Here is a 12,215-nt window from a genome sequence, read left to right as displayed (position 1 = left end):
CTCATCCCAGTGTGTATGATAAAAAGGTCTACTTGTCATCATGGATTTAAATTCATTGTTTGTTTAAGATCATAAACTGTTCTTCCATTGTAAAGACAATCGCTCTGACAGTTCTCTCCATTGATTGGTCAGATGCTACGATCTCCACCCCTTTTTTGTGAATGCGCACATACTCGGGCTGAAAACACTTGGCTTAAATTAGTGTGTTGCTATTGACCTTCCTAGGACAGCTTCTCTCTGACATGGAATGTTTGGTTCGTTGAATCTCGCTAACGGAGATTAATCCTGGATATAATTATCTAGCTTTGTAGTATACCCCTCAAAAACACCACTGAAAACACACAAAACAACAACAACCATACATTCGTCGACGACAAAAATGACAGAAAAGCACACAAAGCAACTACAAACATACACAAAACAACACAAATTGAGAGGAAAAACACTAAAAACACACAAGACAACAACTATATAAATAAAACAATAAAAATGTACAAAAATGATAGAAAAGCACACAAAACAACAAAAAATTAGACAAAATCATAAAAAAAACAACAGATACTCAAACCCTTTGTTGTTTTCTGTAGTAATGCTCAGATTGGTCCTCGTTCTAAACAATGACATAAATGTTGATCATTTGGTCCTTGGATTGGAAAAAAAATCTAATTTTTATGGCCCCCCGCTGTGATGAAAGTTTCTCATCTCTGGTGAAAAGTGTCCACACCTTAAGAAACGCCACAGGTCAATCACTATAATGTCAGTAAATTAGTTTTATCTGATTAACAGTTAAGTTAAAATAGATTAAGAACTACCACGTCCATTGGTTGACAGTAATCTTGTACGAGTGGGTTTGATAACTCATTTTATCGTAAATTGATGTTTTTGCCCTCTCCCTCTGCTCCCTGCACCGCCCTCCACTCGTTCACAGGAGAAAAAAGGCCTGAGATGAAGAGACGGGAGGAAACACTTTCATTTAAATAGGAATTAAATCACTGTCACTGAGAATTAAGTGTGTGGTTGGGATCTGCTAATGTCGTACATAAAAATGAGCGTCGGTGTGCTGGTCGTTTGGTGGAGGTTGCATGTTTTCCGTGAGGGTGTGTAGCCGTTATGTCACACCTGCTGTGGTCATTCCTCATCCTAACCTTTAGGTTTGGTAAGTGACAAATGAGTTTTCTTATTACAACACAATGTCATTAATAACATGCTCCGTGGTTATTAATCCCCATCACCTGCTGTTGTGTGTGTGTGTGTGTGTGTGTGTGTGTGTGAGCACCCCCCCCCCCCCCCCCCCCACACACACACACACACACACAGTCAATCTATCAATGCACATTTTCACTCCTACAACCTTAAATGTATTTCTTTCTGTATTTTTCATCCTGTCTTTTCACTGCCTCTTCCTTCTGGCGGAATTCATTTTTCCTCCTTTGCTTCACATTTATTCTTCCATTTATTTATTTATTTTCTCACCTCTCCGTCAACAGAACCTAATTTCGTCTCCTCCTATGACATCGGTAACTTCACTTACTTCTTCTTCCGGGAAAACGCCGTGGAGCACGACTGTGGAAGGACGGTGTTTTCCAGAGCGGGGCGTGTGTGTAAAAACGACATCGGAGGCCGGTTCCTCCTGGAGGACACGTGGACCACCTTCATGAAAGCCCGACTGAACTGTTCCAGACCAGGGGAAATTCCTTTCAACTACAACGAACTCCAGGGCACTTTTTACCTCCCTGAGCTGGAGCTGCTTTACGGCATTTTCACCACCAATGTGTAAGTAACACAAAAATATGTTTTTTTCTGCTTTGTCTGTGAAAATAAGCCAGAGGTTTGGTTTGTCTGCATACAGTTATAGTAGACACACCTGCTCATCTTCTTTAAAGTTGCTGAAGCCATTCTTTACGGTGGCCAGTAGGTGTCAGACGACTAGCAAATGCAAAAACACCAATGCAAAAATACGACTTTAACTGTTAGCTGTTATGGTTAGCTAGCTGTGTTCCAACGCACACACAAATCAGCAAAAAGTTCCAAAAAGTACAAAAGTAAAACATTGTTTTCTGTGTTTTAAAACTTCAGCTAAGATAAATATGGCTTTGTACATGTCTGACCTTGTGATAGAATAATAACGCGTATGGTATAATCCTATATTTAGCTTTTAGAATCACCTGAGAATGTGGCTAATCTTAGCTATTAAAATGTATAATCTGAACTGAACTCAGTGTGGTGATAGATTATGATTTTAATCTATTGTTACAATGAAAGTAGAATAAGTTTAGATTATTTGTTCATGAAAATAATGTTGAAACATGTTGAATACATCGATTTAAATTGTATTTAGTATTTTTGAAACTGGATTTATTGTCTAATATTTCAAATAAATGTATTTTAAAACGATATTTCTCTAAATTCTGATTTAGTTCAGTTGAGGAAGGAAATAATTTAAGCTTGTTTCAAATTTTAGAATTGAATCCAGTTTCAAAAGTACTAAATACAGTTTATATTAGGTGAGACCTGTACAAAGGTTTATTTATCTTAGCTGAAGTTTTAAAACACAGTTGTCGAGTTGTGTGAGCGGAGATAATCGTGTGTTGGAACACGACTTGTTTTGTAGCTTTTGCATTTGTGTTTCTATATTTATGAATCATCTGACACCTCCCTTTTTGTTTTTCTTTAGCGTTTTGAGGCATTGTCTAGTAAATAGGCTATTATTGCTATTATTGATGCCCTGATCGGATTGGCTTGAACGGATTAGTTCGGATTTTTGCAAAATTTCAGAGATCTGGAAAACTGCGCTGATTTCCAACTGAATTTTTCTTTTTACTTTTTTTTTTCTTTTTTTTTTTACATTAGCTGATAACCTGAGCTGCAGCTTTACACACATACAATATCTAGTATATGTAAAAATTATATATTTTTATATGACTCCACATCCCACAATGCAATGTACTAAAATGTCAACAACGGTTGGTTTACGGTGGAGATAAAAACTAAACTTTCAAGCAGCAATTTCATTTTTTTCTTTTAACAAATGATCTTTGATCTATTGATTAACAAGGACTACATTATGATTTTATACACATTTTAAAATATATATATTGGGGGTTGCAGCTTTAAGCTTTACATGTCATTGATGATGGTTGCATTGTTTACTTGGATAACTTTTTTAAATTGAAAAATTAAATCTGATCAGAAAAAAAACAGTATTGGCAGAAACTCAAAATCTAAAAATCAATTTGGGGGCCAAACACACCTAAATAAATCTTTCACTGAAATGCTTTGGATGAATAATTTACTGCTTGAGTTTTTGATTTGGTTCATTTGTGTGTGTAATTGATCCCAAATGGCAAAACGTGCTTTTTCTCCCTTATACATTATTACATTAAAGTTAAAGAGAAAAACTAAATTACGCATTATTCAAAAACCAAATTGACTCCAAGAGAATAACAAGAGTTTTCTAAGAATTCCACCCAGGCCAGTGTTAGTTGAACATACAGTATGTGTTCTTAGATACAGAAAATATTGTTATAAATGAGCTTTGTGCTTTGGTATGGCATGTTTACACGGAAACACCAGAAATGCTTCACAGAGTTAAAACCACAGCCTTTTCAGTTGAAGTCCCTTCAGTGTAGTTTTACGTCACGCTGGTAAAGCGTGCTCTGCATCATGTGTAACAGCGGGTGGAATCAAATTGTTCTCACGAGAATCACAAGCTCTTTCTTCTTCTTTTTTTTTTTGCTTTCTCACCAAACCCCCGCGCGCGCTCCATCACACGCACCCGCACGCCATTATTAAAAGCTGAGTAATCAATTCTTTCTGGTCAATGCCTTCACTTGGCTGAAAAAGAAGTCTTTTGAAGGGTATTGGAAACATTTTTCCCTCCAGGCAAAGAGTTTAATGAACAGCTGCACCGGATTATAACTCACATCGCCCAACACTTGCAGTTTGCATGGAGAGTTAATACACTCATTCTTTACGCCGGCTTCAGAGGGAGGAGATCGCTACTTGTTGAAAGTGACAGACTGAAAAGTCAAAGTTGTATTTCAGGCCCTGCGATCGCACAGTTAATCAGACACGTTGAAAGCCCAATTGTAGCAAGGTGTTGGATTTATGAGCCAATCATGACGATCACTTCCCCCACGCTGAACCTTTGACTCGTCCGTCCTTTAATTAAATTAGAGGTCAATTTTACTAATACTTACAAACGCTGAAATGTGTCTTTGCTTTTTATTTCCCTCGTCACCTTGTTTGTTTCCCTCCTCCATCTTTATATCGTTTAGGAACAGCATCGCCGCATCAGCAGTTTGTACCTTCAACCTCAGCGCTATAGCGCAGGTTTTTAACGGACCCTTCAAGTACCAGGAGAACTCCCGCTCAGCATGGCTGCCCTATCCTAATCCCAATCCAGATTTCCAGGTAAGGAACGCTACTTGAAACACATGAAGCTGCTTGAGATCTTTACTCAAAGACTTGACAGGATTAAAACTACCAACTGAAATAAATGAATGTATTGTATACTGTCTAACTCCAACCCTTAACTACTGAAGTTAGAGTTCAAGCAATACGTACACTAGCTGTGATGGTGTCGGTGTTTAGTTTGTTGCTGGTGGGTTTTTAATTGGTAATTTGAATGCTACATAAGATCATTTTTATCATTGTTTATCCCTTATTACAAACCAAACATGTGTTTTCAAAACGATCTCTGTTTACCTGAGACGCGGGAAGCATTAAAAAAACTACGTAGTGTACATGCCAGGCCAGTAGATGGAGGTGTGGTTTGGCAATGAACCAAAATAAGCGCATTTGCAGAGACTTTCCTTCTAAACAAAAGTAAAGCTGTGTTGTAAATGTTATACTAACGTATTACTCATACTAAGTCTGATGTCATAATGAGATCATATGGAAGGATTGACTATGCGAGAAATACCCTGATGTATAGTATATGGGGGCATTTTTTAAGTATGCGTGGTGGGCACGCTAGTCATACTCACCGTCCCATCATGCATTGCGAACGGAATGTAAAATGGTCCTGGGACCGGTGTCACGGTCTGAGTTTACCTCCATACTGAGATTATAACTTTAAAAACCAAAATAAACAAAAATGAATTCTTATTTTTTTAGCAAAAAATAATTTTTCGGTAGTGCGCATGCACATATATGGACATATACAATCTCAGTATGATGCGCACTCAGTCCATGAAACCAGCTTCAAGCTAAAAATCAAACATCCCCTTTTCAAAATAAAAGCATCTCTTCTCGTCTTCAATTAGTTTTTGACTCTTTTATAAATAGGGCTCTTGTTTTGAAGTTAACCGGAAGTATAGTCAGTTGCACAATGGAGAGTCAGCATTAAATGTGTTTCTACTTCGTCACTTTGTCGCTTAAAATGCTTTCAGAACTTTCAAAGGTGGAGAATCTACGGAAATATTTAGCCTCAGATAGAAACCAACCCCGGGTTCAGGCAAATATATAAAGCTCTAAGTAGGATGTCCAGCACTGTGATTGTGGTAGAATCTAACCCAGGCATGAAATACTTCTCAACTGATCCAAATGACGGTGAAGAAAATCAACACTTTGTTGGAGAAAATCAGTTAAATTCCAAAGAGTAAAGTAGACAAACAGTGGGACACAGGAAGTGTCTGTTATCTGTTTACACGGAGACGGAAGCGTTGTCTAAAAGTTCCGTTTTCAAGCACCGTGTAAACAAGCAGACAAACCCCTATAAAACATTTTACTTGAAAACGTTGTGTAAACAGGGTCTGATTACCTAAGAACGCAAACCCAAGGACACAATATAACCATTAATGCCTGTTTTGCAAACTCTGCCTGTATAACTTTCAGTAATCACAGCAGATCTTTTGTACAAGTTATGCGTAACGTAGAGTCGAGACCCAACACGCGATAAACTCATGTCGTGTGTTGCTGGGACGTTGTTTACTCCACGTGTAAACCGATAAATAAATGCACCTCGTTTGGCCTCACGCTCCCAGGAAGCTCTTTACAGCGATTAATTTCCTCTCTCTTTCAATCAGCTCTTTGCTTTCTCGAGAGCACTCCTATAACAGCCTCTTGTTATAAAACCCAGTGATTTATTTTTACGATGGCACCATCAACAGAAGAAGCTTCACAGCAGTAGAACTTTGGTCGTACCTAATAAACTCCTGTCGTTTTGGACTCTGAGTGCCAGGCAGGCAATATTCTGATGAGAACTTTCCCACACTGTGGACATGAATGTGTGTGTTTGTGTGTAGTGTGTATGTGTGACCTACAAGTCACATCTGCCAAAACAGAACCAATATTACTTGCACTGTGAAGGGTGGGGTATTGCACGCTTTCTCTCTTTTTTTCTCTTGAAAATGTCCTCTAGGTAAAGGTTTAGTATGAATGAGGTTTTGGAACAGCTCTTTCACAGTAAAAGTGACGTAGAGGAGAATAGGTCTGAAACTCTATGGTAAAAACCCATATGTCAAGGTTTCATTATCAAGGGGTTAATTATGTATTCCACAAATAAAGTATTTGACACAAAAACTCGGTCTGCAAATGTCGAAAAATCATTTTCTGGAGGCAAATAACCCCCGGGGTCAAATTGACCCCAAGGATAAAATGTGTTAGTAAAATCTGAGCATAATAAAAATGTTAACAAATGTGTAAAGGAAAAATTTCTAACTTGATGAACCTTCAGGGTAACCCAGTGTTATACTCTTAACCCTCTGTTATCCATGGGGTCAATTTGACCCTTTTCAATGTCTATCATTCAGAAAATAATACGTATCTCTTGGTACAATTGAATAAACATAAAACTGATATTTTTTTCAATTTACTGAACACATTGCATGCATTGGTGTTCCTCTGGGGTTAATTTGACCCCAGGCTGTTTTAGCTGTGTGTGAATGTTGGCAACAGGTCAAGGTTTAATTATCATGGGCTCATTTATGTATTCAACAAATAGTGTCTGACACAAAACTCGGGCTGCAAATGTCTGAAAAATCAATATAAAATAAACAAAGTGCTTGACACAAAAACCTAGTCAACAATTTTCTGAAAAATTCATTTCTGGAGGCAAATATCCCTGGGGTCAGAATGACCCCAAGGGTTAAAAATGTGGAAAATTAATCCTTCTCCCTCGGTGGGATTGAAATCCTCTTGAGTTTTGGCTAGAATGGTTGATGTGCCTTTTGATGTGCTTGAACATTCACGACGGCCGCTATCGAGGACCTTCACACACACACGTGGATCTATTTCGGCAAGCGCATGCAGAAAAAGTAATCGAGCGAAAACGCTAGCTGTGACAGTTTTCTGAAAGAGAAGGAAAGAAAACATAAACACCCCTGTGTATTTGTAACATATGCCTCTCACAACCCTCATGCATCCACCGATCTACATGTCAGCAGCTTGCGGAGTAAAAAAAAAATTCACTTTCCATCGAGGAAACCAATTCTTTCCACCTATGGACAGATGCTGACCACAGACTATTATGTTCAGTAAAAGGATTTCTTTAAGCCAGTGGCATCGCTAGGCTGTTATATTTGGGGCTAAAGCTCCAGGATATTATTTACATAGCACAGAATATATTTTTTCTTTAAAAAGAAGAAATCTACTTTCCGACGGGCCTTGAATGCCCCTTGTTAACGCTACGATAACAGAGCAACAAAACCTCCGTATTCTCCGTCATCTGTGTTGTCAACAACCTTAAAGTGACCATACGTCTGGATTTACTCTGGGATATTTGATAAATTAATCAATTTGTCTGGGTTTCCCAGGGACCCTGAATGCATCTTGGGGAATATGTTACTTTAAAACACCGTAACTTTATCTGAGAAATTGAACCAGTTTCTCAAAGCTAAGGAGTTTCTCTTTACGGTATCATGTCATGTTTAAGGACAAACAATTTATTGTATTTTGCCGCTGCAAGGTAAGGCCCAAGTGTCCTGTTTTTAAAAATCAAAATATGGTCATCAGTGGTTCTCAAACTTTTCTGGCTCAAGTTCTAGAATTAGTTTTTGATCATTTTTGAGCTCTGATATTTTTTTTCTGCACTTTAGTTTACCTAGATTTATATGAAAGTATAGAAATACAGTTGTTTAAGATTGTGTGTTGTTTTAATTTGAAAAAAAAAAAAAAACTAACAATAATTAAAACATTCCAAAAATGTGTTTTAATTTTTCAGAAATTTCAGGCGATCCCACATGGGCTCTTGACCCCAAGGTTGAAAAACACTGATTTAATGACTCCTGAATAGATTTATTTCTAAAGTTTTTTTTTTTTTAATCATTTCCAGTCATCTCACGCTAGGGGTGGAACCAAGATTGACACTTTATTTGTTCGTTTTCCACTCTCTCTCTCACTCTAAAGTACCCCCTGTAGTTCCATCGTGTACCCCTAGGGGCCACACGTACCCCCATTTGAGAAAAACTGCTCTACAAGATAAATGAACGATGAAAAACATGATGGGACTTTATATGTCTGTGGATCAGCAGTACAGCAGTCAGGTAGTTATTTAAAGCTAAAAAAAAAAAAATTAATGTGCGCAACCTAGAATCGCCCCTGCCTTAAACCCTGGATATTTTTAAATGGTTGATGTGTTCCTCAAGGATGAACCAGTATCAGTTCTTCTTCTTCCCCCCTGTCCCTCTTCTTCTTCTTCTTCTTCTTCTTCTTCTTCTTCTTCTTCTTCTTCTTCTTCTTCTTCTTCTACTTCGACACGGAAACAATGGCTGCGTCTCGCCGCTGAACCGATGCACACTTTATCTCGCTTTTAGTGACATCTTCATCAAGCATTTGTCAATGTTGGAGGATTAGATTTACGAGCACAGGATTTATAGCCTCATACCCTTCCGCACTCACACACACACGCACTCTCTCACACACACACACACACACACACACACACACACACACACACACACACACACACACACCTCCAACCATGTGCACACGAAGTAAAATCTTGCATTAAAACCTGCTAGCAGAGGTGTAAAGATACTGATAAATCCTTCTCAAGTACAAGTATTGTTACTTGATTGAAATTGTACTCAAGTACAAGTAAGTCATGCATAAAATACTCCAGTACATAATGGGTGGAAACCCCAACATGAACCTAAGAAAGTGGCAACTAATGAAAATATTCACAAATAATAATAGTTAACTCAGTAATGTTTGGGTGTAGATATGTAACAAATGACTTTTTATTTTAAAAAGTACTTAAGAACAAGTAAAATTACTTATTTTGAAATATAGTCAAAAAAGTACAAGTACCCATAAAAGCAACACAATTACAGTAACGTGAGTACTAGTAATCCAGTACTTTAACCTCTGGATACAGTATATCCTACTGAAGTAGAAGTACTGTTATTTGATTGAAATTGTACTCAAGACACGTAAAAAATAGCTCAATTAAATACTACTCAAAATAAAAGTTTTTAGTTACTTTCACCTCCCGCGTTTATTTTTGGTGATGAATCTTGCCACAGTTCAATGGCATACAGTAAACATCTCATGTATAAACTTAAAAAAGAAGAAAGAGAAAATCTTGCACAATTGGAACTTAATTTATTTTCCACAAAGGCATCTGTATAAAATAAAAACAAGATTTGTAGAAAAATTTCCAGACAAGCCCCCATTATTTCATCACGGTTGGTTTAACACCGCACATAATAAGAAATGCATTTAACTAAATGAAGTTTATTTTGTCATTACAGAAAGTTATCAGACTAATGATGTGTTTTATGATTTGGAGTGTCTGGACCCAATAGGGCGCTGTGATAGGACAGCTGAAGGAAGTTTGTCAAAATGTACAATTCTTTTTTTTTAAATAAAATAACCACCAATTAATTCAATTAAAAATAAAAATCCCAGGCTCTAAGTATAGATACATTTATGAACTCTAAAACTGAGAGAACACCCAGCGTTTAATATTTTGTTTTGGTGCGGTGCATTACGTTTAATGTGATTGGTCGGCTATGATGTGATGCATTTAATTGTTGTCTGATCATTTGATTTTTTTGTAGTTTCACAATGTCCGTTGTATATTTTAAAACTTCCAAACTTACCTGAACATACTGTACACAACCTCCAATGTTTAAACTAAAAAACAAGATTTATAGAAAAATCCCGGACAAGCCCCCATCATTTCATCACGGCTAGCTTAACACCACACATAATAAGAGATACAGAACCTGGAGGAACTTTAACTAAATAAAATGTATGTTGTAATAACAGAGCATGATCAGATTTGTAGAAAAATCCCAGACAAGCCCCCATTGTATGTTAACGTCTGTTGATCATTTTAAAACCAAAAAAAAAAATTTCTCAGTAATGGCTGTGTGTAGAAAAGTAACAAATTACTTTTTAAGAAGTACTTAAATACAAGTAAACTTACTTATTTAAAAATATACTCAAAAAGATTACAAGTACCCATGAAAGCAAATCAAACACAGTAATGTCAGTACTTGCCTGCTAGCATAAATACAACCAGCCTTTCACAAATGTGTTCTACACAAACACACCCACTAAATAAAGCTTTATAGATTACACGGAATAGGGCTAATTATGACTGTGACTTCATCATTATTCACACAGTCACACACACACACACACACACACACACAAACAGAGACACGTCATTGATTGAAAGCTTCATTCTCTGTCTGTCTGAATCGGAAATCCTCCGATTTATTTGAAGCTCACAGATGGATCCAGTGATGTTTGTTCAGTCAGTGACTCATGTTCACAGTGCATTACGAAGCTAATATCATCTCTGCTGTATAGGTTTTCTGTCACTTTGTAATTGCTTACTGTAAAAACGCACGCATTGTCAAGCATCGTGTGCAGGGAATGATGCTAAGATAGAACACTGGAGCCAAATGCTTCTGGCAGGATTTTTTAACCTTGTGGGGGTTGCCTGGAAATAAAAAGGGGTCGCCTGAAATGTCTAGTAATAATTGAATAACATAAAAATACTTATTAAAACTATTTTATTTTATTATATACTTTTTTTAATTTATTTAATTTATCATGTCTGACTGTGTTATAACACATAATGACATCTTAGTTACTATTCCAAAGGGTTTCACTTTACTTCTGGTCATGGAAAAGAGACATTTTACTGTTATAATGGTCTAATGATGTCAATGTCAACTCTAGCCACATATAATTAAAAAAGGAAATAAATAAATAAATAGTTTCTAAATGTTTAAAATGGGGCCCACATTGACTTAGTGCTTAGCATGTTTGCCTCACAGCTACAAAGCCCAAGGTTGAAACCCTGGGATGAACACTTAGGTCCTTTCTGTGTGGACTGGAGTTTGCATGTTCTCCTCGTGCTTTCCTGGGTTCCCTCCGGGTACTCCGGTTTCTTCCCACAATCTAAAAACAAGATTGGAATTTTGAGATCGTATGTATTGTCAGTGTGTGTGTCATCCTGCAATGGACTGGTTCCCTGTCCAGGGTGTACCCCCACCTATTGTCCAAAGGAAGCTGGAGATAGGCACCAGCAGACCCCCTGTGACCATGAAACAGGAATAAGTGTCAGGAGATGATCACATGATCATAATGTAAAATTTGGTCAGGTATTTTGCCCTGAACAATGTCAAGTTGTCATGACAATGATTTCCCAAGAAATGCCAACATAGCTCCAACACTTAATGATAGCCTTCATGACACCTTATTAATGCTAATGACAGCATAATGTCAGCCTTAAATGGTAAAAATGGTAAATGGACTTGATTTTATATAGAGCTTTATCACCACACTGTAACAGTCTCAAAGCACTTTACATATCAGCTCATTCACCCAATCACACTCACATTCACACACCAGTGGGACAGGACTGCCATGCAAGGCGCTAGTCGACCACTGGGAGCAACTTAGGGTTCAGTGTCTTGCCCAAGGACACTTCGACACATAGTCAGGTACTGGGATCGAACCCCCAACCTCTCGATCAGAAGACGACCCTCTACCACCTGAGCCACGGTCGCCCTTAAGTATAACATTTAAATTAAAGTCTTACCATAAAGCCTTAAAAGCATGAAGTCTAATGATAAACCCTGTGAAACAGCAAGTTTTCAGTGCGCTCCAGAAAACATAATTCTCTGTAAGTGATACTCATCATCCCGGGCAGATAAGGAGGACCACCACCGAATGCTGGCGTCTCGTCCCATTTTCCATCCCACACTGCGTTCACACGCCATAAATCCTCCTCCACTGTGTCCTCGCTTTGT

General features: G+C 37.7%; 1 protein-coding gene across 3 annotated transcripts in view; it reads left to right on the top strand.

The window, feature by feature from the left end:
• Positions 1 to 12,215, top strand: part of sema5a (sema domain, seven thrombospondin repeats (type 1 and type 1-like), transmembrane domain (TM) and short cytoplasmic domain, (semaphorin) 5A) — a 233,000-nt gene that overhangs the window by 142,470 nt on the left and 78,315 nt on the right. For all 3 annotated transcript variants that reach the window (XR_003672528.1, XM_028434683.1, XM_028434682.1), the window contains 2 exons: positions 1,488 to 1,773; positions 4,278 to 4,413. Coding sequence is in view for 2 of the 3 variants with exons in the window: in XM_028434683.1 (XP_028290484.1) it covers positions 1,488 to 1,773; positions 4,278 to 4,413 (422 nt within the window). In the remaining variant the exon portion in view is untranslated. The remainder of the gene's footprint in view (positions 1 to 1,487; positions 1,774 to 4,277; positions 4,414 to 12,215) is intronic.

This window comes from Gouania willdenowi, chromosome 20 (genome assembly GCF_900634775.1).
Source record: "Gouania willdenowi chromosome 20, fGouWil2.1, whole genome shotgun sequence".
Classification (NCBI taxonomy): domain Eukaryota; kingdom Metazoa; phylum Chordata; class Actinopteri; order Blenniiformes; family Gobiesocidae; genus Gouania; species Gouania willdenowi.
This window is presented reverse-complemented; position numbering and strand designations above follow the sequence as displayed.